Source organism: Balaenoptera musculus, chromosome 6 (genome assembly GCF_009873245.2).
Source record: "Balaenoptera musculus isolate JJ_BM4_2016_0621 chromosome 6, mBalMus1.pri.v3, whole genome shotgun sequence".
Classification (NCBI taxonomy): Eukaryota; Metazoa; Chordata; class Mammalia; order Artiodactyla; family Balaenopteridae; genus Balaenoptera; species Balaenoptera musculus.
The window spans coordinates 115,190,592-115,211,578 of record NC_045790.1 but is presented as its reverse complement, the minus strand read 5'-3'; the positions used below and the strand labels follow the sequence as shown (position 1 = coordinate 115,211,578).

The 20,987-nt window shown below is 61.7% G+C and overlaps 2 protein-coding genes across 6 annotated transcripts in view; both read left to right on the top strand.

Moving 5' to 3' along the window:
- SEC16A (SEC16 homolog A, endoplasmic reticulum export factor) overlaps positions 1-8,898 on the top strand; it is a 33,298-nt gene extending 24,400 nt beyond the window's left edge. For 3 of the 5 annotated variants that reach the window (XM_036854625.1, XM_036854626.1, XM_036854624.1), the window contains exons 22-31: positions 673-828; positions 2,330-2,410; positions 2,606-2,662; positions 2,793-2,904; positions 3,314-3,451; positions 3,715-3,809; positions 4,737-4,811; positions 5,304-5,363; positions 6,305-6,382; positions 7,349-8,898. In XM_036854625.1, coding sequence (XP_036710520.1) covers positions 673-828; positions 2,330-2,410; positions 2,606-2,662; positions 2,793-2,904; positions 3,314-3,451; positions 3,715-3,809; positions 4,737-4,811; positions 5,304-5,363; positions 6,305-6,382; positions 7,349-7,414 — 918 coding nt within the window. In that variant the 3' untranslated portion in view covers positions 7,415-8,898. The remainder of the gene's footprint in view (positions 1-672; positions 829-2,329; positions 2,411-2,605; positions 2,663-2,792; positions 2,905-3,313; positions 3,452-3,714; positions 3,810-4,736; positions 4,812-5,303; positions 5,364-6,304; positions 6,383-7,348) is intronic. The other 2 variants (XM_036854627.1, XM_036854628.1) reach the window with 2 other exon arrangements.
- A 201-nt stretch (positions 8,899-9,099) lies between these two features.
- On the top strand, positions 9,100-20,425 carry INPP5E (inositol polyphosphate-5-phosphatase E). Its single transcript, XM_036854201.1, has 11 exons — positions 9,100-9,895; positions 10,241-11,318; positions 15,102-15,225; positions 16,558-16,655; positions 17,276-17,400; positions 17,505-17,624; positions 17,801-17,908; positions 18,241-18,402; positions 18,508-18,623; positions 18,767-18,903; positions 19,337-20,425. Exons 1-11 carry the CDS (start codon positions 9,100-9,102, stop codon positions 19,467-19,469), a joined length of 2,997 nt encoding a protein of 998 aa, XP_036710096.1. The 3' UTR covers positions 19,470-20,425.
- Positions 20,426-20,987: the final 562 nt, after the last annotated feature.

The following is a 20,987-nucleotide window of genomic DNA, read 5'->3' as shown; positions in this document are numbered from 1 at the left end:
ACTACCTTGTCAATTTTAACTTTTCTAAAATGGAAAACTTCCCTGATTTCTGCATCTCTTTCTACAATAGGAATCGTAAAATTTTCAGTGGTTTTCTTAAAATCAAGATTCATTTTATCAGACATGCTCAATATAAATACCACCTCGGCGTGCTGTGATCCCAGTGATGGGGGGTAGGAGGATAAACGCTTTTATATAAACTGCATTCTGGAAGCTTCTTTACAGATACCCTGCTCTTTTTGGGCATCCCATCAGCAGGCGATTGCTGTAGTTTAAACTCTCCTTATGTGGTCCACCGTTAAAATATTCTGTCCCTGTGAAAGTAAAAATGAGAGTTTAACTGTATTGAAAACAGAGCCTCAACCCAGGGATAAATGTTTCTTAAAATGTTTCTATCTTTTAAAATGCCCACTGCCACCCCCCCAACCAGTCTTCTCCTCGGTGCTCACACGTATCCCATCTGCTCCAGCCCGAATCCGCATCGTGCGTGCCGTGACGCTCCTAGAAAACGTTGCCCTTAAGCCCAGTCGGCCCCGGGGAAGCGGGGGGCCGCTCTCACCAGCCCCTCCTTGCCTGGCTCTGCTCACCGTAGTGACGTAGCCTCTCGGTAAAGTCTTCAGGGCTCCTGGGGAGGCGCCCCCGGTGAGCCTGCTCCGTGTTACCTTGGGACAGGGCTCCTCAAGGACGTCACAGGGCTCCGAGTCATCTCCGGGCGGGGGGAGCGCTGGCTCAGGGGCCCTGCAGCCGCCTCCGCCTCTGCCTCTGACGCCTGCGCCCGACGTGAGGAGACCTGTCCAGGCAGCCAAGGAGACCAAGGAGCCTAAGAAGGTGACTCTCAGCCCCCAGCTGGGCGGGGCCGGGGGCTGGGCAGGGGCTCGGCTCCGCTGTCCTCAGGCTGAGGCGAGGAGAAGGAATGTGTCTCTGTTTAAATCAAGCCAAGCGTGTTCTTGAGGGGCAGTAAGCGTGTGGTGAAGCGCGAGTGTTTCTGTGTCCGTGTCCACGTGTAAGCCCGCCAGCTCAGAGCTGGAGCCGTGCCTGCCTCCCGGACGCCCGTGGGTCCAGGGCCCGTCCACACCCGCCCCAGAGGGTGGCCTCTGCGCTGACCTCTGTCACCACTGCTCGGGTTCGGCTGTTCCCGAACTTCACGTGAAGGAGGTGCCTTCTTGTCATCGTTGTGTCGTGATGTCGATGGTGCGCGTACGCCGTGGTTTTGTGTATCCTTTCTCCCGATGCAGGACATTTGTGGGTTTTTTTAGTTTGGGGTTATTAGGAATAAAGCCACGTGAGCGTTCTCGTCTGTGTCTTTGGGTGGCAGGTGCGCTTGTCTCCCTTGGGTGTGTCCCGAGGTCGCAGGACAGCTGTGCGTCTGGCTTTAGCGCGTCCCGCCAGCCTGTCCTCCGCAGCGGTTCAGCAGGCGGCCCTCCAGCAGCCCGTCCTCGGCCGGGGGCTGCGTTGTCGGCCGTCCCGCTGGGCTGTAGTGACACTGTGGCGGGTTCGTGTGCTGCTTCTCCCTCCCCGTCCTCACCTCTGTGGGGCTGGCTCAGGTCTCCTCCCGTCCTTCGTGGGGTCCTCGGAGGTCGGCAGGCGTTGTTGCGTGTTGTGGGCGCAGGTTCTGCCGGATGCGCGTGTGTGCGCACCACCTCCAGCCTGTGGGTGGCTTTTAACGGCTACTGTCTTATGTAAGCACAAGTGTGATTCAAAACGTGCACGAGCCATGAGGTAGAGCAGGACCTTCAGACGGGGTGCGACGTGCAGGGGACTGCTCCCCACCCAGCACAGGGCCACCCACCCTGCCGCAGATTCAGAGAAACGGGTGAGGGGGCGTGGGGTTGCTGCTGCCGTTTGTGGTAGACGTCAAGTGCAGCGTATGAAGAATAGAGTAAATGTCCCTGAAGCCTAACCTCTGCCAGCCTCGGAGCACGAGGGCCTCTTCTTGGAGCCCACACGGACTCCCCAGCCGTCGCCACTCCTGCGGGGGGATGTCTCAGGCTGCTCCTTTGTTGGCATTCAGACATGAAAAGCTCCAAGAGGCAAGCTGTTGTTCTAATTTTTTTTTAAGTGTGGTAAAGTATACAGAAAACTTACCACTTTAACTGTTGTCAGTGCCTGGCTCTGGGGCCTCCAGCACACTGTCGTGCACCCGTCCCGGGATGTCTCAGCTTCCCAGACTGAAGCGCTGCCGCCCGCCCGGCCCGACACCCGCTTCCCGGCTCTGTGGCTCTGCCGCCTGCAGGCGCGCGGGTCGCACAGGCTTGGCGGCCCCTGTGTGTTGGGCTTGTGGCGCTCCGCGCCACGTCCTCAGGGTGGTTCTGGTGGTTTTTGTGTTCAGAGCAGCGAGTCCTGGTTCTCTCGTTGGCTGCCTGTGAAGAAGAGGACAGAAGCTTACTTGCCAGACGACAAGAACAAATCGGTGCGTCCTGCCGGGTGGGCCCGGGGGGGCCGGTGGGTCCCGCAGTGGCGCGTCCGCCCGCCTGCCTGTCTGCGAGGAGTGACTCGGCTCCGGAGCGGACCTGAGCCGGTGCCTCGGAAGCACTCAGATCCTGATTTCTGATGCTGTCCGGCTCTTGCCACTGAGTTCTCTTTTTACCTTTCACGATCGTGGCAGATCGTCTGGGATGAAAAGAAGAACCGCTGGGTGGACACGAACGAGCCGGAGGAGGAGGTGAGCCGGGGTCCAGGCGCTCGCGGTGGCCGGGCGGGGAGCCCCGCCGTGGGCAGGGGCCTCCGCCTGCAGGGGTCCCCGTGGGCTCTGGCTCGGCGCGCAGACCCCGCAGTGGTCTTTCCCTCTGCAGAAGAAGGCTCCGCCCCCACCTCCAACATCCCTTCCCAAGGCTCTGCAAGCCGCCCAGCCTGGCCCTGGAGGGCCCCCCAGACCCGCTGTGAACATGTATTCTAGAAAAGCAGGTAACGACGGCCAACCAGAAATGAGAGTTCGCTTGGGTAATTTATTTGTCCCACGGACGGGCCAGAGTTCAGCGATGATAACGTGCCCGTGAGGTGGTAGTTTGTTTCCCACCAGGAGGAGGACTGGTTTTCTGAGGATGAGTCCCCGGGGGGTGGGGGGCCAGGTCTCTAGAGAGCTCAGCGTTCCTGGGCGGACCGTCGTATCACTGGGGAGCTAAGGGCGGAGCGGATGCGATCGGCCGCGCCGTGGTGTGAAGTGGGACCCCTCCCCCGGGCAGAAGCCCAGCAAGTGTGCCCCAGGAGGGGCCCCCTTCTGGGCCCGGCCGCCCCCGGGAGCGGAAGCCTGGCCCGGTGCACTCCGGCCACCAGGAGGACGGCGGGGTGACCTTGCTCCCTGTCCCCGTGGCAGCCCGAGCCCGAGCGCGCTACGTGGACGTCTTGAACCCGGGGGGCCCCCAGCGGAGCGAGCCAGCCCTTGCCCCCGCGGACTTCTTTGCGCCACTGGCCCCACTTCCGATTCCCGCACACCTGTTCGGACCAAACCCAGGTAGGCAGCACGGGAGCAGCTGTGTGTGTGCAGCTTCTGGCCTTGGGCTCTCTGAGAGCCTCTGGCCTTAATCCTCTTGTAAGAAGAACTAACTACTCACCCACACGCAGAGCGCAGAGGGCCGAGGTTCCCCTGTGCATGTCTGCGGACTTGTTTCCCTCGGCCTGCCTGAGGACCGGGTGCAGCTCTCCCCTGGGACTCTTCCCTCTGGGCCCCTGAGACGGGGGCACGAGTGACCACCTCCCCCGCTGTCCCCTTCACAGATGCAGAGGAAGCACCGCCCGCCGAGGGGGCTGGCAGGGAAGGGCAGGCACCGACGGGGGGGCCAGCCAAGCCAGAGCCCACCTCGGAGCCCAAGGTGAGCGGTGCCGTGGGCCCAGGCCGGGGGTCAGGCAGTGGGAATTTGCCTCCTGCCCCGACCCGAGAGGCGGGCCTGACCTTCTCCAGAGTCTTGTGTACACAGAGCTTACGGTGTGGGTCACACGCGCGTTACCTAGTAATTTTGTCTTGCTGAACTTTTTACGGTCAAGAGGGTTTTTTTTTTTTTTTTTTAAACATAGTGGCTACAACAACCATTTCTTTTTTTTTTTTTTTTTAAATTTTTATTATTTATTTATTTTTTATTTTTGGCTGTGTTGGGTCTTCGTTTCTGTGCGAGGGCTTTCTCTAGTTGCGGAGAGCAGGGGCCACTCTTCATCACGGTGCACGGGCCTCTCACTGTCGTGGCCTCTCTTGTTGCGGAGCACAGGCTCCAGACGCGCAGGCTCAGTAGCTGTCACTCACGGGCTTAGTTGCTCCGCGGCATGTGGGATCCTCCCAGACCAGGGCTCGAACCCGTGTCCCCTGCATTGGCAGGCAGATTCTCAACCACTGCGCCACCAGGGAAGCCCAAGAGGGTTTTTTTTGAATGATTATAATGTGTATGTGCAACGCAGTCGTTCAGAGTTTGGTCTCTGAGGTTGGATGGACCTGGATTTCAGCCCTGGTTCTCCAGTAATTAGCTTTTTAAAGACGGGGGGTCGCTCAGCGCCTCTGAGCCTCAGCGTCCTGCCCTGTGGACGGGCCGACGAGAGCGCCGATCGCAGGGCCGCGGTGGGGCTCGCGGCAGGCGCTCAGTAAGGATGCGCCGCGGGTGTTGGAATAGCAGGTCCACGCGGCGCCCTTTCACGACCCCTCAGCAGGAGCGCCCCGTGGGGTGGGGCGGGCCGTCCCGGGTGGTCCTGCCTCGCTGGGTGCCTCTGACACACGGGCTTTGCAGCAGCTGGCCTCCCTGCTGTCCCGGCAGGTGCTCAGTTCTGCGGCGTCGCTCCCTGGACCTGAGCGCCCACCCTCCGGAGCGGACGGTTCCCAGGGAGGAGAGGTAAACGGCGCCCGATGAGCGCGTCTGCTGAAGGTCTGGGCTGAGGAAGCTCGTTTTATCGTCCAGATGGCTTCTTCCTTTAAAACGAAGTTAATGGGTCGGAAAAGGGCAGCTTAGAAACTTTCTAGAACTCAGAAAGCGTTGTGTTCCTGAAAAAAGTCACGCTTGCTTCCGCAGAGTTGTCTGGGAGCTCTGGCTAGAGTGAGGGGTAGCGTGTGTGTTCGTCAGCCGGGCTCGCCCCTCTCCCGGGCTCTGCTGTCCTCGGTCCCCAGGCCTGGGCACACCTCCCTCCCCGCAACCAGGGGTCGTTTCCAGTAAAAACTGTACATGAAAATAGGAGTTTCAGGCTAACTCTGGCTTTTTTTCCCATCGAGCTGTACTGATTCTAACAGCGTCATAAAGCTCTTTGGAATTAAACTGCCAGCTTGGAGCAGTGACATGCATGTTGATTTTTGTATTTGTCTGCATCTGTGTGTTCTTGCTGTTTTGTAGCTTTCGCGCTGTAGTTCACTGAGCTCGTTATCACGTGAAGTGAGCCAGCATTTTCACCAGGTACCTGTGGCTGGCCGTGGGCACTGGACATGGACCGGAACGGGGTTGTCTGTCTTCCCTTTGCGATCGCTACGCTGGTCGGTCATCGTGCCCCTGGCCACTGACATTACTTGTCACCTCCCAGCCATCACATGCCTGAGGATGCAGTGTTCCTTTCTTTAGAAGTTTTTAAAGGGTGGTGTTGAATAGCCAGACACATCAACAATCGAACCGACCCCAAGAAGCTTGTAGTGAACCGACACGTTCTGTGGTTGTGCTCTTTCTGAATTGGTTTTTTCAAGTGACTAGCCATAGGCATAGCCTCAGAGTGTGTGTGAGTGTGTGTGTGAGTGTGTGTGTGTGTGTGTGTGTGTGTGTGTGTGTGTGTGTCAGAAGCCCACCTGGGTCAGGATGCTCTCATTTGAAAGAGAGAATTCTGTTTTCTGATCAAGCACGAGGTTTATTTTAGGCAAGCAGAGTGAGGCAGTGACAGCTGTCCGGGGTCACTCTGTGTGGGAAATAAAGGAATACTTCATCTTCTCTGCGTATTGGGGCACTAAGCTTTTCCCTCGGCTTGGCAGAAAGGCTTCATGTGACTTGTTTTATTTGTGAAATAAAACGCTGGATTTTGTAGCTGGACATTTGAGGTCTAAAGTAATCAAAAGTACCTACTAAGGGCTCACACTGACACTGAGCGCCCGCTCGGAGCTCCGTGCCACCTCGTGTGCATGCTCTGGTTCTAAAGCATCATACTCTGCATGTTGCTTTGGTTTTTACCATTTTTCTATGAACCATTAAACAATTAAATACAGTGTTGCAAGAAGTATCTTTGACCAGCTTCTGTGGCACATTTGAAAGTACTGATATTATAAATCCTTCCTCAGAAGTAGTGCCTGTAGTTGCACATGAAGCAAGCCGCCGTGCACTGCTAGTTGTTGAGGTGAACTCTCTGTGCTTCTCAGGCTCCCGGCGCTCACGCCCCTGCAGGGGGCCCTCCCGGGGCAGCGGTGCCCTTCTACAACCCTGCTCAGTTTGCACAAGTAAGTGCCCCTGCTGTCTCCCCGGGGCGGGTGGGAGCAGAGGCGGGGCTCCCCCGGCGAGACCCTGACTCGCCCGCTCACCCCTCCCGGCTCTGCCGCCGCCCTGGGTGGGGATGCCCCCGCCGCGCTCGGGGCCCCGCCGGCTCTTGCTGACACTGCTGTGGGGTGGGCCTGACTCCCTCCCCCATGCTGGCCTTGGCCTCCCTTCACCTGGTAGCTCATGACCTTCAGGCCGGGAAGGTCGTGAATGCCTCCTTTTATTTCTCTCCCTCCCAGGCTCTGGCCTGTGGAGGACGGACTGGCCGCCAGTCTGGGGAGCGCAGCGGGGGCAGAGGTCTGCGGGGAGGTCTTGGCTTTCGGGATGCAGAGCCTCACCTGACCCCGGCCTGTCCCAAGGCAGACCTGCCCTCACCGCCTCGTGTCCCCGGCCTCGGGCTTCCTCGGGGGGCGGGCCTTCCTGCCCCCCTGCACCTTTCCCTCATCCCCCGCTGCCATCTACTTCTCCATTCCACGATTTGGTAGTTGTTTTCTCCTCTCCTGTAACCTTCGTCTTGTAGTTTATGCCTTTACAGAAACTCCTTGACTTTCATTTCAGTTGGCATTTTCGCGGGAGCAGGAGGAAGCGCCTGTGTTCTGCCCACGGCCTTCCCCTGGGCGCTCCCTCGCACCCCTCAGTGGCAGGCCAGGCCACGTTCTCCCTGGGCTCTTTAGACACCCAGCTGTTGGAATCAGCCTCACCCCACCACCCTAACCAAGCTGCAGGCACCTTTAAAGGGAATGCCAAGATGTGCTACTGACTTGGTCCGTGACCGTGGGCTTGCAGAGCAAAACGGACAGAACATGCCTGTTTGCTGAGAGAACGGTCTGTTCTGGCTTGTTCCACAGACCTGCTGATCGTTCCCCAAGGGGCCCCCCCCGCCGTCGGGGACGGGCGTGCCGAGCTCAGTGCTGTCCCTGTCGTTTCAGGCCTCTGCTGCCTCGGGAAGTTCAAGGATGGGAAGGATTGGCCAGAGGAAGTACCCAGCATATTGAGCTAGAATGGTCCCTGTCCTGGATTGGCATTTGGAACCCTGAAGTGATTATTCCACCAAGAGCTCAGACTGATTGCCTGCGACTCCCGTCTGTTCACAAATGGAGACGGATGCAGTGATTCAGAAGTGATTTATGAAGTGTCGCCAACATTAATTCCACACCTTCAGGAAGCTGGATGAAAAGAGGGAATCTGTGACTTACTAGAATCTTCCACCTGAAGGAATGATTTAAGGATCCAACATTCACAGTCATTTGAGGATGTTACACTAAGTGAAGCTGGAAACATCTTGGCTACGGGAGGACTTTGCTTTTCAGTAACTTAAGGCATCTCTCAAAACCTAACGGTGAATTATTGCCAGATAAATCCCAGGGGTCCTTTAAGACGCTGGAAGGAAACAGTGCACCTTTGACTCAAGAGAGGAACGCAGCCAGGGGTGCACGTCCAGAGGTGGTCAGCCCCCACCTCGCGTTGTTGAACCTGGAAGGATGCTTCGTCTCAAAGGAAACACGGGCTTCATTTAGCAACAGTACCGTTAGGTTTCGAGAGCGGCCTTCGCTGCTGACGTGTGTTTATCTCCTGTAGCAAAGATGTGTCCAGCCCTGCGTAATTTCCTGTGGCCTCACTAGGACCATGACGCTTCCACGCAGCCGGAGGGACTGGCTCTGCTGTCAGGAGGGGCAGCTCCGTCGCTGGGACGGAGCCACTGGGGCCTCGTGCTCTGACGTGACTGATCCGAGTTAATAAACCAGCGTCACAACTGTGACTGGTAAGTTTGGTTTGGATTTTTCTCTGTGGACCAGCTGAGGCCGTGTGTTCTGGCCCGCCGTCACGGTGCAGTCCAGTTGTCTGGCTTTCCTCTCACCATTGTGTCATTTAAGGAGTTGGTAACATCTTGAAGAAAGCGGCTTAAAGTAATTTCTTGTCAGAAGCTCTGGAATCTGATCTTTCTGCACCGAGACCTTCCGCGGCTAATACGCTGACTCGGCCTGTGAACCTGCACAGGAAGACCTCCTCCTGGTGGACTCAGCTTTAAGGCTTCATCGACTGTTCTTAAAACTGTTCACTTTCTTCTTCAGTCTAAGGAAAAGATTTAAATATTTTAAAAAATCATTAGGAAATAATTTCTGTAGAACGCTGGGGGAACACGGTTTGTTGGGGCTTTAGTGTGAGGGTGGGGTCCGCGCGGGGCGCTCTGGGCCACCTGCCGTCTAGGAAGGACTCACAGAACGGTTTCCAGAATGTTTCACTGATTCGTCCCTTTGGCAGAGGCCGACCTTGTCGACGGGCAGTCTCTCGCGTCCCAGGGTCAGCGCTCGGTGCAGTTCCTGGGCCGAGACCCACCTGGCGCCCTCGGCTTCCTCCCCAGCCCTGCCGGTCGTTCTCTGTGTTTGACTGCCAGCGACTTTTGATTCAAGAAGCTTCCTCTGAGGCGGGAGCTGCTATTTTTCCTAAATGCACATTGTTAAATAAAATATTTTGCGCTCTCAAGCCCTTTCACCATGTCTCCTTTTGTTGATTGGAAGCCCGTGGGGAGCCCCTGGCCTCACCTGCCCTTTGTTGATTGGCTTATAGAGGCGCCCCGGGCCACTGCTTCCCGTCTTCTGCCAGACTCGCCCGTTAGGGGCTCCTCTCTGATGGGCGGCGGGCGGGTCTGATGGGAAGACCCATCCTGATGGCAGTGACAATGAGGGCCCAGGGCAACGCTCTGCCTCCTAGGATCCCCTCTGCAGGGAAGGTCCCCACTAGACGGAGAGGAGAGCAGGGGCTTCCGGGCGCGGGGAAGACGGGCAGGGGGACCGGGGAGCGGGGCGGACGCGGGGAAGGGAGCCGCGGTGCTCCTGGCGCCCACCAGAGGGCGCCCTCCCGCCTCGCTTGGCGCCGCTGGGTCCTCCGGCCGCCAGTGGCCGCTGCGGGCGCCGGGGCCGGGGCCGCCCTGCCCGCCGGTTGCCGGGGAGCGGCCGCCGAAGCCCGCGGGGCTGGGGAGCAGGCGGCGCCCCGAGGTGGGGGCGCGGGGCTCAGTGACCCCGGGCGGGGGTGCGGGAGGGAGGAGACCTCCGGGAGGGGTGCGGGGTGCGGGGCGGCAGTCCTGGAGGAGGTGCGGGGCGGGGGCTCGGGGCCCAGGGGTCCTCAGAGCGGAGTGACCCCTGGGCGGGGGCGCGGAGGCCTTGGGCGGGGCTCGAGGACTGGGCGGGGCGACCCTGGGTTGGAGTCGGGGCGCGGGGGAATCCTTGGCGCGGCATCGGGTTGCGGGATTCCCGGCGTGGGGCGGGGCGCGGGGGTCCCGGGCGCGGCTCTCGTCCCCCTTCCCCACCCCCAGCCCCGCGGCTCCGCGGCGGTCGTTGCCCTGGGGAGCGCGCAGCCGGCCGGCCCGAGTCGCAGTCCTGAGTCAGGGGCCTTTGCCGCCCGGGCCGCAGACCCGCTCAGGGTCGCCCGCTCTCTGGGCGGCGTCTGCGGGCCGAGCGATGGTGGTGGGCTCTCAGGTGAGCGAGGCCGGGCCGCCGGGCTCCCGGGGGAAGGGGCGCGGGCCGGGACCCCTGCCAAGGCCGTGCCTACACCTTGGGGGCGGGAATTCTCAGTGGGTCGCGCCCCTGGCTCCGCACGTGAGGAGCAACCCTGTCAGGAGGGTGGCTTCTCTCCTTCCTAAGATGCTGGGCCTTCACCCGGCTCCTGGGAGGGGGCGGCGGCCCGGATGCCTACGTGCTTGTTCTTGCTGGACTGCTGCTGACCTGTCCGCTCTGTCACCCGGCACCACAGCTGTCCTCCAGGATCATTAAATGGCATCGGGGCCCCGGTCGTGGAAGGCTAATGGCGTGGTTTTCCCCTAGGTACTTGCCGAGGACTCCAGACCGTCAGGGCTCCCAGCCATGCAGCAGCTGGCTCTGCTCCAGCTGGACCACCCCAGCCCGAGGGGGAGCTGCTGCCCTTTCTCTCCTCCGCAGCTCGCCCAGCGACGGCTGACCATGCATCCCTGACGCTGGACGTCGCCAGCAGCCCCAGGAGGGAGCTGTCTCCCGGCTCGGCCAGGCTGCCCCCGGGTGTGAGGGCCGGCCCCTGGACTGTGCCGTCCAAGTTGGCGAGCCTGGGGCACTCGGAGGCCGCCCGGCAGCCCACCGCCCAGGGCCATCTGCAGCCTGAAGTCAGAATGCTCAAGGGGCAGCTTCCAAACACTGACGAAGACCTCGCCGCCCGCCCGGGGTCCCCAGCCGCTGACGACCGCCGGGGACCCAAGAAGAGCCCCGTGCTCCCTCTGGACACCCCAGCGCAAGTCGGCAACGAGGACCCACAGGCCAGGGGGAGACCCTTCAGCCCGAAGCCGCCGCCGCCGAGGCCCAGGCTGGAGCGAGCATTGTCCCTGGATGAGAAGGGCTGGAGGAAGAGGCGTTTTCGAACCAGCCGTGAGGACCTGGCCGCGAGGAATGGGGCCAGCCCCTCCGGGGGCTCCCTGCAGGACGAGGCCCCCGGGACCGCCGCCCGCAGTGGCTCCCCGCCCTGCCTGAGCACCTCCCTGCAGGAGATCCCCACAACCCGCCGGGCCCCGGGCAGCGGAGGCCCCTCCTCGCGGGGTAACTGTCTTTCCGGAATGATCAGCACTTCCCTGGATCTCCTGCACCGGGATGGGGCCTCGGCCGGGAGCACCCCCCGGCTGGCCAGCCTGCTTCCCCCGCGCCCGCTGCCCGCCATGGAGTGGAACGTCGCCTCCGAGGCCCTGCGGACAGCAAACAAGGTGGACCGGGACCACGCAGACTTCCAGGCGCGGCGGCAGGTCAGGCTGTTCCGGGCCCCCAGCAGCCTGGGCCCCGGCCGGCCCCCGAGCCCCCTGGCCTGTGACGACTGCTCCCTGCACTCGGCCAGGTCCGCCTTCAGCCTCCTAGTGCCCATCCGCACCAAGGACGTCCGCAGCAGGTAGGGCCTCGGGGGCGGGCGGCATCGTGGCCTGCGTCCGTGGCCTCCGTTAGCCTTCAGAAGGCCCGTGAGAACCACGGGAAGCCTCCCCTGACAGCGCGTGAGGTGCTGCAGCGGGTCTCCCTCCACCGACCCCCATCTCCGAGGCCCTCCCCAGCTTTTCCTTTGCGTCTCAGCCCCACGGGCTCTGTGAAGCAGATGGTGGGGTACGCACATCCCACTGCGCACTGGGCAGCCCTGTTTTCCTCCCCATTTCTTGCTCCGTCGGGGACAGCCCTCGTCCACGTGTGCAGGTCGGCCCAGGACTCCGGGGTGGGTCGGGGGACCCGCGTCCACGTAGCCGCTTTGATCAGGACCAGCGTTCAGCCAGCTGTGCCCTGTGCACGTGCCGGCACTTTTCCAGGATGGAGAGCTGGACAGGGGTGGGGGCCCCAGTGACTGCGGCTGGGCTGCCCCAAGGGGAGGGTCCCCGGGGCCCACCTCTGGCGGGGAGGGGCGCAGGCAGAGCCCGACTCACGCACTCTGCTCTCAGGAGCGCCCCAGGATTTCTCAGCGTTCGGGGCTCGGTCTGCCGAGGGCTGCCCAGCAATCCCCACCCCCGCCCCGACCCCACGGGCAGGGAGAGGGGTCTCGCATCTCGGAGGACGCCGGGCTTCCGGGCCTCAGGGGGCTTGAGTAATTAGTCCGTCTTGACTTCTTTATAGTTTGAAGGGGAGGTGGGCGCCACCCTTCCGCTCAGTTCCCATCTCGCACCTCTGCCCACCTCTCCCGAGCCGGCACCATGAGGGTTCACCAGGACCGGGGTCCCAGGCGCTTCTGAGCCCAACCCAGTCACGCCTACCAGCTCTCTCCTGACCCGTCGTCTCTGGGACCCTGGTGTCGGGCCACACTGCGGTGCCCACGCTGTGACTCGGAAGGCCATCCTGCGCTCTCCCCGACCCCCGGCCCTGTCCGTGCTGGGCCTGGCCGCTGACCGCTGGCTCTCACGGCCCCTGCCGCATCGGCCGGGGCTGGGCAGGTTGTTTGAAGCGCACGTCGGGCCACGGCCCTGACTTGGGGGCCCCACACCACCCACTCCCTGCCGGGGCGCCCGAGGCCCCGGGGGGCGGGGGGAGCTCTGTCACCACCGCCCCCCGCCGCAACCTCCCATCCAGACCAGGCCTGCGCCAACCCTTGTGGACGTGGGCCCAGGGAGGGGAAGAGTGAGGTGGTCCCTGTGCTGGTGTCCTGGGGCGGCCGCAACAAAGTGCCGCAGACTGAGAGCCTTAAAACAGGAGTTACTCCGTCCCCGTTCTGAGGCCAGAATTCAGAAATCCAGGTGCGGCAGGGCCGCGCTCCCTCCCGAGCCTCCAGGGAGGGTCCTTCCTGCCTCTTCCAGCTGCTGGGGGCCCAGGTGTCCCCGGCTTGTGGCCACCTCACCCCAGTCTCTGCTCCGTCTTCACGCGGCTTCTCCTCTGTGTCTGTCTCTCTTCTTCTATAACGACAGCGGTCATTGGATTTAGGGCCACCCTCATCCAGAAGGACCTCATCTCAGGATCCTTAACTAATTACATCTGTCTGCAAAGATCCTTTTTCTAAATAAGGTCACATTCGCAGATTCTGGGGTCGGGGGCAGATGGAAGGTAATCCTCACCCACGCCCGCCCTTGGTGAGCCCAGCAGTGAAAGCCAGGCAGGTGGTTCTGGCCGCCAGCCTCCCTCCTGCACCCTCCATCAGCGCCGGGCACTGTTTCAGGGCAAAACGGGTTCCTTTGTTAAACTAATTCAGCATGTTTCTCGTAAAGAGCGAGATCTCTTCGTGCGTTTAAAGTATGATTTCACAGGGAATTCCCGGGTTGCCCAGTGGTTAGGACTCGGCGCTCTCACTTCCATGGCCCCAAGAACTAAGATCCCGCAGGCCGAGGCAGCCAAAAAAAAAGTATGATTTCTCTGTTTAAATTTTATGCAATTTATGTAGACTCGCCTGTTATACATAAATGAGAAGCACATCTCAAAATCAGATGCCCAGCTTTGCTCTCACACAAGCAGCCGACAGTGGGTTGATGGGCTCCCCACCTCCAGACCCTCCATGTGTCCTAGGACACGGGTCGGCGGGCTGGGTAGGGACTGTTTCAACCGTGGGAGCCGTGTGGTCTCTGTGGCAGTGCTTGCCTCTGCCGTGCGGGGTGGGAGGGCAGCCCAGGCCTGGCGCCAACAGCGCGGCTCGTTCAGGGAGGCCAAAGGGTGAATCCCAGGGCACTTTCCCATGCCACGGACTACTGGTTTTTCCCAACCATTTAAAAGCGTAGGGGACCTCCCTGATGGTCTAATGGGTAAGACGCCACGCTCCCAATGCAGGGGGCCCGGGTTTGATCCCTGGTCAGGGAACTGTGTCCCGCATGCCGCCACTAAGAAGTCCGAACACAACACCTAAAAGATCCTACGTGCCGCAGCGAAGATCCCGTGTGCTGCGACTAAGACCCGGTGCAGCCAAAATAAATAAATAAGTATTTACAAATTAAATAAAAGCGTAGGAGCGATTCTTAGCTTGCGGGCTGCACACAGACAGTCTGGATCTGGCCCGGGTCAGGGCCGAGGACTGAGGAAAGGGACACAGACTGTGGCCGTGGAGGGGCTGCTTTCTGGTTACACTGCGGACGGGGCTGGTCTGGAGAAGACAGGCCTGCGGGCAGCCGGCTAGGAGCCTCAGCACGGTGGGGTGACCTCAAGGAGGTTCCTCCCTCCTGACGTACTTGAATTCATGTCCTACAAAGCTTGGTCAGGGTTTAAGAGTTGCTCATGCGAGTTTGTAAGGACTGGATCCTGATCTCATCTCCTTCAAAGGGATTGGTGCCTGTTTGCAAGCTAAGGTGTAGGGACTTCTTAGCAAGTTGGAATGAAAACAGCAAGTGAGACATTTGAACTTGGATTGAGCCCATGGGTTCCCCTCCCTCCTTGGGAACCTGACCAGACACGGTCCTATCACAGGGCCTCCAGGAACGGTTTTCACGTGGTTGAAAAAAAAAACCCAAGGCCGTACTAACATTCTTTCATGACATGCGGAAATTACATGAAACTCAGGTTTTGGTGTCCTTAAATGCAGTCTCGTTGGCACATGGGCATCGGCCGAGGCTGCTTTCAGGGGTTAAGCGGTGACAGACCGATGGCCTCGAAGCCTAAGTCCTGCACGGCGCTCACGGAGGGAGCGGGTGTCAGACGCGGCCCCCTGCACGAGGGCAGGACCGGAGCTGGGGCTTAGCTGTGCTGTGTTAGGGCCTCTGCGACGCTGTTCGAGACTTTGCACCATCTGCCTGCGTTATTCTATGAGAATCTTGCAATGGATTGAACTGTCGGGTCCTGTGAGGACAGGTGTGTCACGGGCAGCCTTTACGAGCTCCCAGCGCTGGACGGTGAGGCAAAGGCCGGAGCCCCGGACAAGGGCGCACGTCCCCCCCCAGGTCTGCTTACCGTGCAGAAGCCCACCTCGACCTCTGCTGCCCTTCCGGGGCTTTGCCCTTAGCGGTTCCACAAAAAAAGCGCCAAATGTCACCTTTACGTCCCTTCCTCTCGGGAGGCGACGGAGGAAAGCCGAAAGCCTGCGCTGTTTGTAGCGCTGCGAACACAGCGGGTTTCCCTAGAGAGCAGGGGACCTCGGCACTGTGCTCTGTGCCGACCACGGGGTCCTGAGGGAATCCCAGCTCTGGGGGAGGAGCTCCCGACCCCTGGGAGGTGTGTCCTGCTCCTGGGCCCATGTGCTGCGACCCCCCACCCCCCGGCCCCGGTTCAGTCTGTCCCGTGTCCGCAGGAGCTACCTGGAGGGGAGTCTCCTGGCGAGCGGGGCCCTGATGGGGGCAGATGAGCTGGCCCGCTACTTCCCAGACCGGAACATGGCGCTCTTCGTGGCCACGTGGAACATGCAGGGACAGAAGGTAAGCGGGCCGCCCACCCCCACTCAGGACGGCACTGGGTTCCCGCCAGGTTCTTCCTGGGGCCCCCCCAGCCTCCCTGTCCCCCGGAGGAGCCTCCTGTCCGTCACACCCTCTCGCCCACCTCTCCACCGCCTGGTGGGGCATTAATGCTTCTTTTTGCAGACACACCGTAAGTATTTTTTTAGAGTAGTTCTAGGCTCCCAGCACATTTGGGAGGAAGGGGCAGAGATTCCCCGAGAGCCCCCTCTCCCCCACGCACGGCCTCCCCGTGGCGATGCCCAGCACAGGGCCAGGCCGTTAGGGTTGCCCTGGGCCACTCCTGGGTGCGCCCTGTGGGTCCCGGCAAACGTGTGGGGACGTGAGTCCGCTGCTGCGCACCTTGGACTGGCGTCCACACCAGAACCCGAGTCTGTTTGCCGCTGTGTGTCCCATGCGGTCAGGGGCTCCTCCACCCCGCCTGCAAGCCGGGGCGCTTGGAGCTCAGGACATCTGTGCCAATGGGACGAGCATCTGACCGCCGGGGCGACTGAAGCCGGGCAGGCTGGGGGTCTGCACACTGATTTCTGGGGAAGCCCGCTGGACAGCTTTCTCTCCAGCCGCCCCGTGTCTCCTGGGGGTCCCTTCCCACAGTTAGGGGGCTCCATCCTGCACATGGGGTGCTCCGATTCTGGGGCCAGCCATGGGCTTCTAGACTGCGGGTGACCTGGCACTGTTGCCACCAGTGGGGTCTCGGGCCGTTTCCTGAGCGCCTCCTGTCGTCCGCGTGTGCCCATGTGCTTACTGCCCAGAGAACCGAAGTGGCCGTGTCCTGGGCTGACATCGGGGTGACGGGCGTGGGGAGAGAACAGGGCAGGGCTGGGTCGGACGGGGCCCCACGAAACAGCGACCTGAGCGGAAGTGAAGGCAGGTGCCCGGGCTGGTGCCTCTGCCACCCGCGGGGAGCCACCAGCGCATCCACGGTGTGGCCCACACCAGGGCCCAGAGGGCCAAGGCCGGCAGCAGGTCGGGGGGTGAAGATCACCGACCGGGCGCCCGCTTCCCTCCCCGGGGCTGCAGTGAGGGCAGAGGTGCAGGGGAGGGGGCGTCTCCCCCACCTCCCACACATCAGGGGTGCACTTGGGGGATGGCCAGGCCCGTGGGTGCCCAGCGAGGGAAGAGCGCGGCCAAGGGGGTGGTGCAGGCTTGGCGAGGCCAGGCTCGGGGGAGGAGCGGGCGACCTGCCTGGGCCAGGGGCTCCCCATGCGTGGCCTCGGGAGCGGCCCTGGGTCCCCAGGCAGCAGGAGCCCCCGCGCTGGGCCCCTTCGGCCTCTGCCAGGCGCCGCTTTCCCACAGGAGCTGCCCCCGAACCTGGACGAGCTCCTGCTGCCGGCCGAGGCTGACTTCGCTCAGGACCTGTACGTCGTCGGGGTCCAGGAGGGCTGCTCCGACAGGTAGGGCTGCGCGCCCCTCTCCCGCCACTGCCGCCGCCCCGCCCCACGTCTCCGCCGGGCCGGTGCACCCGGGTCCCTGTGAACGGTGGCGCCAGGCGGGCCTTTGGGGCTGAAGCTGCTGTGGCCCGAGACCCCCGTGTGGGGTGAGACGTGGGCCGTGGCCGAGCCTGGACTGAACCGGGATCGTTTTCTTCTCCAACGGGGACTCGCAGAATGTAGAAGGAATGAGGTCCATCTTCTTGTAAATAAAGAGCTGCCCCAAGAGATAGCGGGGGCAGGGGCATGGCGCAGTGCGGTCCCGCGGGCTCCAGCCCAGCCCGTGCAAGGCGTCGCTCACCTCTCCTGGGTCTGCCTGCGGCCCGGGCTGTGTTGCCAGTTTACCTGCTGGGGGGCGGGGGCAGGGCCCCGGCAGCACACGGGCAGCAGCGCGAGGCCTGGCCAGAGTGGAGGGGCCCCGACTGCGCCAGGCCCTGCGGGGAAGGTGGCCTCCCTCCTGCCCCCCGGCTCTTATCAGGGGTCGGGGACCCAGCCTGTCACCGGGGGTGCAGGGGGAAGCAGGCCTCCCAGGGAGGCCCCGGGCGCGCCCTCGTGCCGCGTGTCCACCGTGCCCCTCCCCGCAGGCGGGAGTGGGAGACGAGGTTGCAGGAGACGCTGGGCCCCCACTACGTCATGCTGTACTCGGCGGCCCACGGGGCGCTCTACATGTCCGTGCTCATCCGCAGGGACCTCATCTGGTTCTGCTCAGGTAGGGGCCCCGGGGGCGGACGTGCGCGTGGGGGGTGGGCGGTGCGGCGGCGTGGGGCCGTCGGGGCTGCGTCCGGCCCGGTCAGCCCTGCTCCCTCCGTGCAGAGGTGGAGAGCTCCACGGTGACCACGCGCATCGTGTCGCAGATCAAAACCAAGGGGGCCCTGGGCGTCAGCTTCACCTTTTTCGGCACCTCCCTCCTCTTCATCACGTCCCACTTCACCTGTAAGTCCCTCGCCCCTGGACCCCCAGACCCCCTGGTGGCGAGGGTCACGGTGCAGACGCTGTGTGATTAGAGCTTGCTGGGGTTGGGGGGGATATGCCCCCAACGGACCCCCAGGCGCCCAGCCCTGGGCTCAGAAACCTGCCTCTGGAGAGGGCCCCCCGCGCTGTCCTTGCAGCTGGAGACGGGAAGGTGGGCGAGCGGCTGGTGGATTACAGCAAGACCGTCCAGGGCCTGGCGCTGCCCAAGAATGTGCCGGACACCAGCCCCTACCGCTCCGACGCCGGTGAGCAGCTTTACCTTCCCCCGAAGACGAGGCGGCTTCTGCCTTGTTCTCTGGAGGGTTAGTGGAGACGGGCTGTTCAGAGCTTTTGAGAATCAAGGTCAGAGAAGTCTGGAAAGTCGCTTGCTGACCGAAGCGAGGCCTGGCGCCTGCTCCCTGAGTCGTGACCCATGACCGCGTGAACCCAGAAAGCTGTAGACATGCTCCCCCCCGCCCTGAGCCCCAGCAGCGTCGTGGGCCGCCACCCGCTTCCCAGGGAGCCCCGGCCCTGTGGTGGGGGTGAGGAGCGTGGGGAGCGCTGGGCTCACGCCCTCTTCTACCCGCTCACGCCCCAGCGGACGTCACCACCCGCTTCGACGGGGTCTTCTGGTTCGGAGACTTCAACTTCCGCCTGAGCGGCGGGCGGGCGGCCGTGGAAGCCATCCTGAAGCAGGACCCGGGCGCCAGCGTGCAGGCCCTGCTGCAGCACGACCAGCTCACCCGGGAGATGAAGAGAGGTGAGGCGGGGAGAGCAGCTGCCCGGCCAGGAGGGACCCCAGGTGGGCAGGGGTGACCCTGGGCTCCGAGCCGCGGCTCTGAGGTGGGGGCTCTGCCCGTCCCAGGGTCCATCTTCAAGGGCTTCCAGGAGCCGGACATCCACTTCCTGCCGTCATACAAGTTCGACGTCGGGAAGGACTCGTATGATACCACCTCCAAGCAGAGGACCCCTTCGTACACGGTGAGCCGCCCGCAGGGCTGGGGGAGCGTGGGGGCCGGGCCTCCTGGGGGGCTTCGACACGGGGACTCGTTCAAGGGCAGCCGACGCGAGAGGCAAGCCGGTCCAGCCCGGCAGCCAGACGGCCCCTGGGACCCTTCCCGCAGGACCGCGTCATGTACAGGAGCCGCCACAGGGACGACATCTGTCCCGTCAAGTACTCCTCCTGCCCCGGGATCAGGACGTCTGACCACCGCCCCGTGTACGGCCTGTTCCGGGTCAGAGTGAGGCCGGGGAGAGACAAGTCAGTACCCCCCCCTCACTCCCGGGCCCTGGTGGGGGCGCGGGGGGGGCCTCCTGGGAGCACGGCCTGGTCTCCTGTGTCCTGATGCCCCGAGGGGAGCAGGGTTCCAGCCGCCCCGGGTGGAGATGGCTGGCGTAGGTTGTCTGAAGCAGGTGTCAGGCGAGCGACATGCCAGAGGGTGGGGACCTCGCCCGGACCCCTGGAACAGCCAGTGGCAGCTGGGGTTGTCCTAGAGCTGCCGCGAGGCAGGCCTGGCACAGGCGGGAGGGAGCGTCCCGCTGGCTCATGGCGCTGTGCTGCGGCTGTGCCGCCAGTCGGGGCAGCCGCGGGGACCCAGGCCTCGGCCATCCCCACCCTCCACGTGCGGCCTGCAGCAAACGCCCGAGCACAGAGGCCAGGAGGACAGTGCCCTCCTGATGGCTCTTTCCTCCAGCATCCCGCTAGCCGCCGGCAAGTTTGACCGAGAACTGTACCTGATAGGAATTAAGAGACGGATTTCCAGAGAGATCCAGAGACAGCAGGCGCTGAAGAGCCAGCACTCCAGCGCCATCTGTACCGTCTCTTGAGGAAATTTGCCGAAGGAGGACTGGTCACCTGCAACCCGGGAGAGTATCTGACCCCGGAACCCGGGAAGACGGAGGAGGCTGCCGTCCGGGACGCTGATGAACCGCTGCTGGGGGCTGCCCCCTCCTCCGCGAGAGCCCGACGGGAGGCCCCAGGTCCGGCGCCCGCTGCTGGGACAGAACCGCACGCCCCCACGGCGCTTCCCTCTCTCAGGGTGGCCTCCCCACACCGCAGCCCTCGTCGGTGGGCGCCGGGCTGGCTGTGAGCAGCTCGCGTGCCCTGAAGCCAGTGGCAGAGCTCGCGTGCGGGCCAGGCACCCTGCCCTCTTTTATTATGTCTGCATGTCCGGATCTGCAGCCTCCCAGCAGCCCCTCAAACCCAAACCAAGAGCTGCCCTTCGTTGTCTGAGCGCCAGGCATGCCGCCGGGCGTCCGGTGACCCTGGGCCTCTGTTCCCACGGCACGCGCTAGGACTGAGCTGAGGCTGGGATGAGGACGGCCGGCCGGCGGTTCAGGCCCACGAGACCGCCTCCCTCTCCTCTCCCGGTCCATCTGGGTCCATTTGCTTAGGTAACGTCAGCTACGAGCAGCATCAAAGTTAAGTGGTGCGTTTCCTGGTCTGAGAAGCTGCTGGAAGCTTGGAATGTCACACCTTGCCAGCCTGGGCCGGCCCCCACCAGCCTGGATGTCTTGTTTTCTTAAAGGGTTTAGAGTTATTGCTTTGTGTCTTAATCCATCTCGTAAAAAAAAAATTTAGGCTTTGAATGTGGGAAAATCTAGGGGCATTCAATCTAGTCTTTTAAATTATTTATTTTTCCATATTTATATTTTTAAATAAATGCATCTATTGAATCTTAAACTCTTCCTGGCCAAAGATTGAGTCCTAGAAAGAACCAGTCTGTTGCAGCGCTCTTGTAAGAAGAGGCTGTCACACTCCAAAGCAAGAAGCTCGGTCTCTCCTGGCCCCTGTGCTGTTTGCTCCGCCCACTGCCCCCAGGTAAGTGTCCGCTGAGAAAGTGCTTATAGGGCAAAGTGAACACTTCAGAGTTGAGTGAATCCGTGATCAATGATGTAAAGTCAACTCCCACAAATACCATTATCAGACTTTTATTCACCTCCGCTTCCAAAATATGGAGTGTAAATTCTAAAGCAATACACATGCAATCTTTTGATACAAATGGGAGAAATTCCATTAATGAGAAGACACAGCTAATCCCATCTGATTTGAAGAAACTTCAGGTTGTATGTATAAAATTTTGCTCAAAGAATGTGCCATTGAGCTTTGAATCAATTAACAGAAAATCTCTTTTGTTACAAAGGTTTTTGTGGTAATGGGGCTCGAAATGAGTAGGGTTTTATGGATTCTTTCTAGGCATTTTCTCTGACCCAAATCATGGAGAAAAGAGTTAACGCGACACTGACGTGTATTCGTGTCCTTGAGGGGGGATCATTGCGTACATCTCATGGGTCCAAAGTGAAGCAGTTTACTTAATATCAGCCATTATAGACTTTAGATGAATG

Bases quoted from the DNA above. Each gene is read 5' to 3' on its own strand.
- INPP5E (XM_036854201.1), top strand. From the start codon at position 9,100: ATGAGGGCCCAGGGCAACGCTCTGCCTCCTAGGATCCCCTCTGCAGGG. The intron at 17,625-17,800 runs GTAAGTCCCTCG...CTGTCCTTGCAG, and splicing joins CATCACGTCCCACTTCACCT to CTGGAGACGGGAAGGTGGGC. The intron at 17,909-18,240 runs GTGAGCAGCTTT...CTCACGCCCCAG, and splicing joins CCCCTACCGCTCCGACGCCG to CGGACGTCACCACCCGCTTC.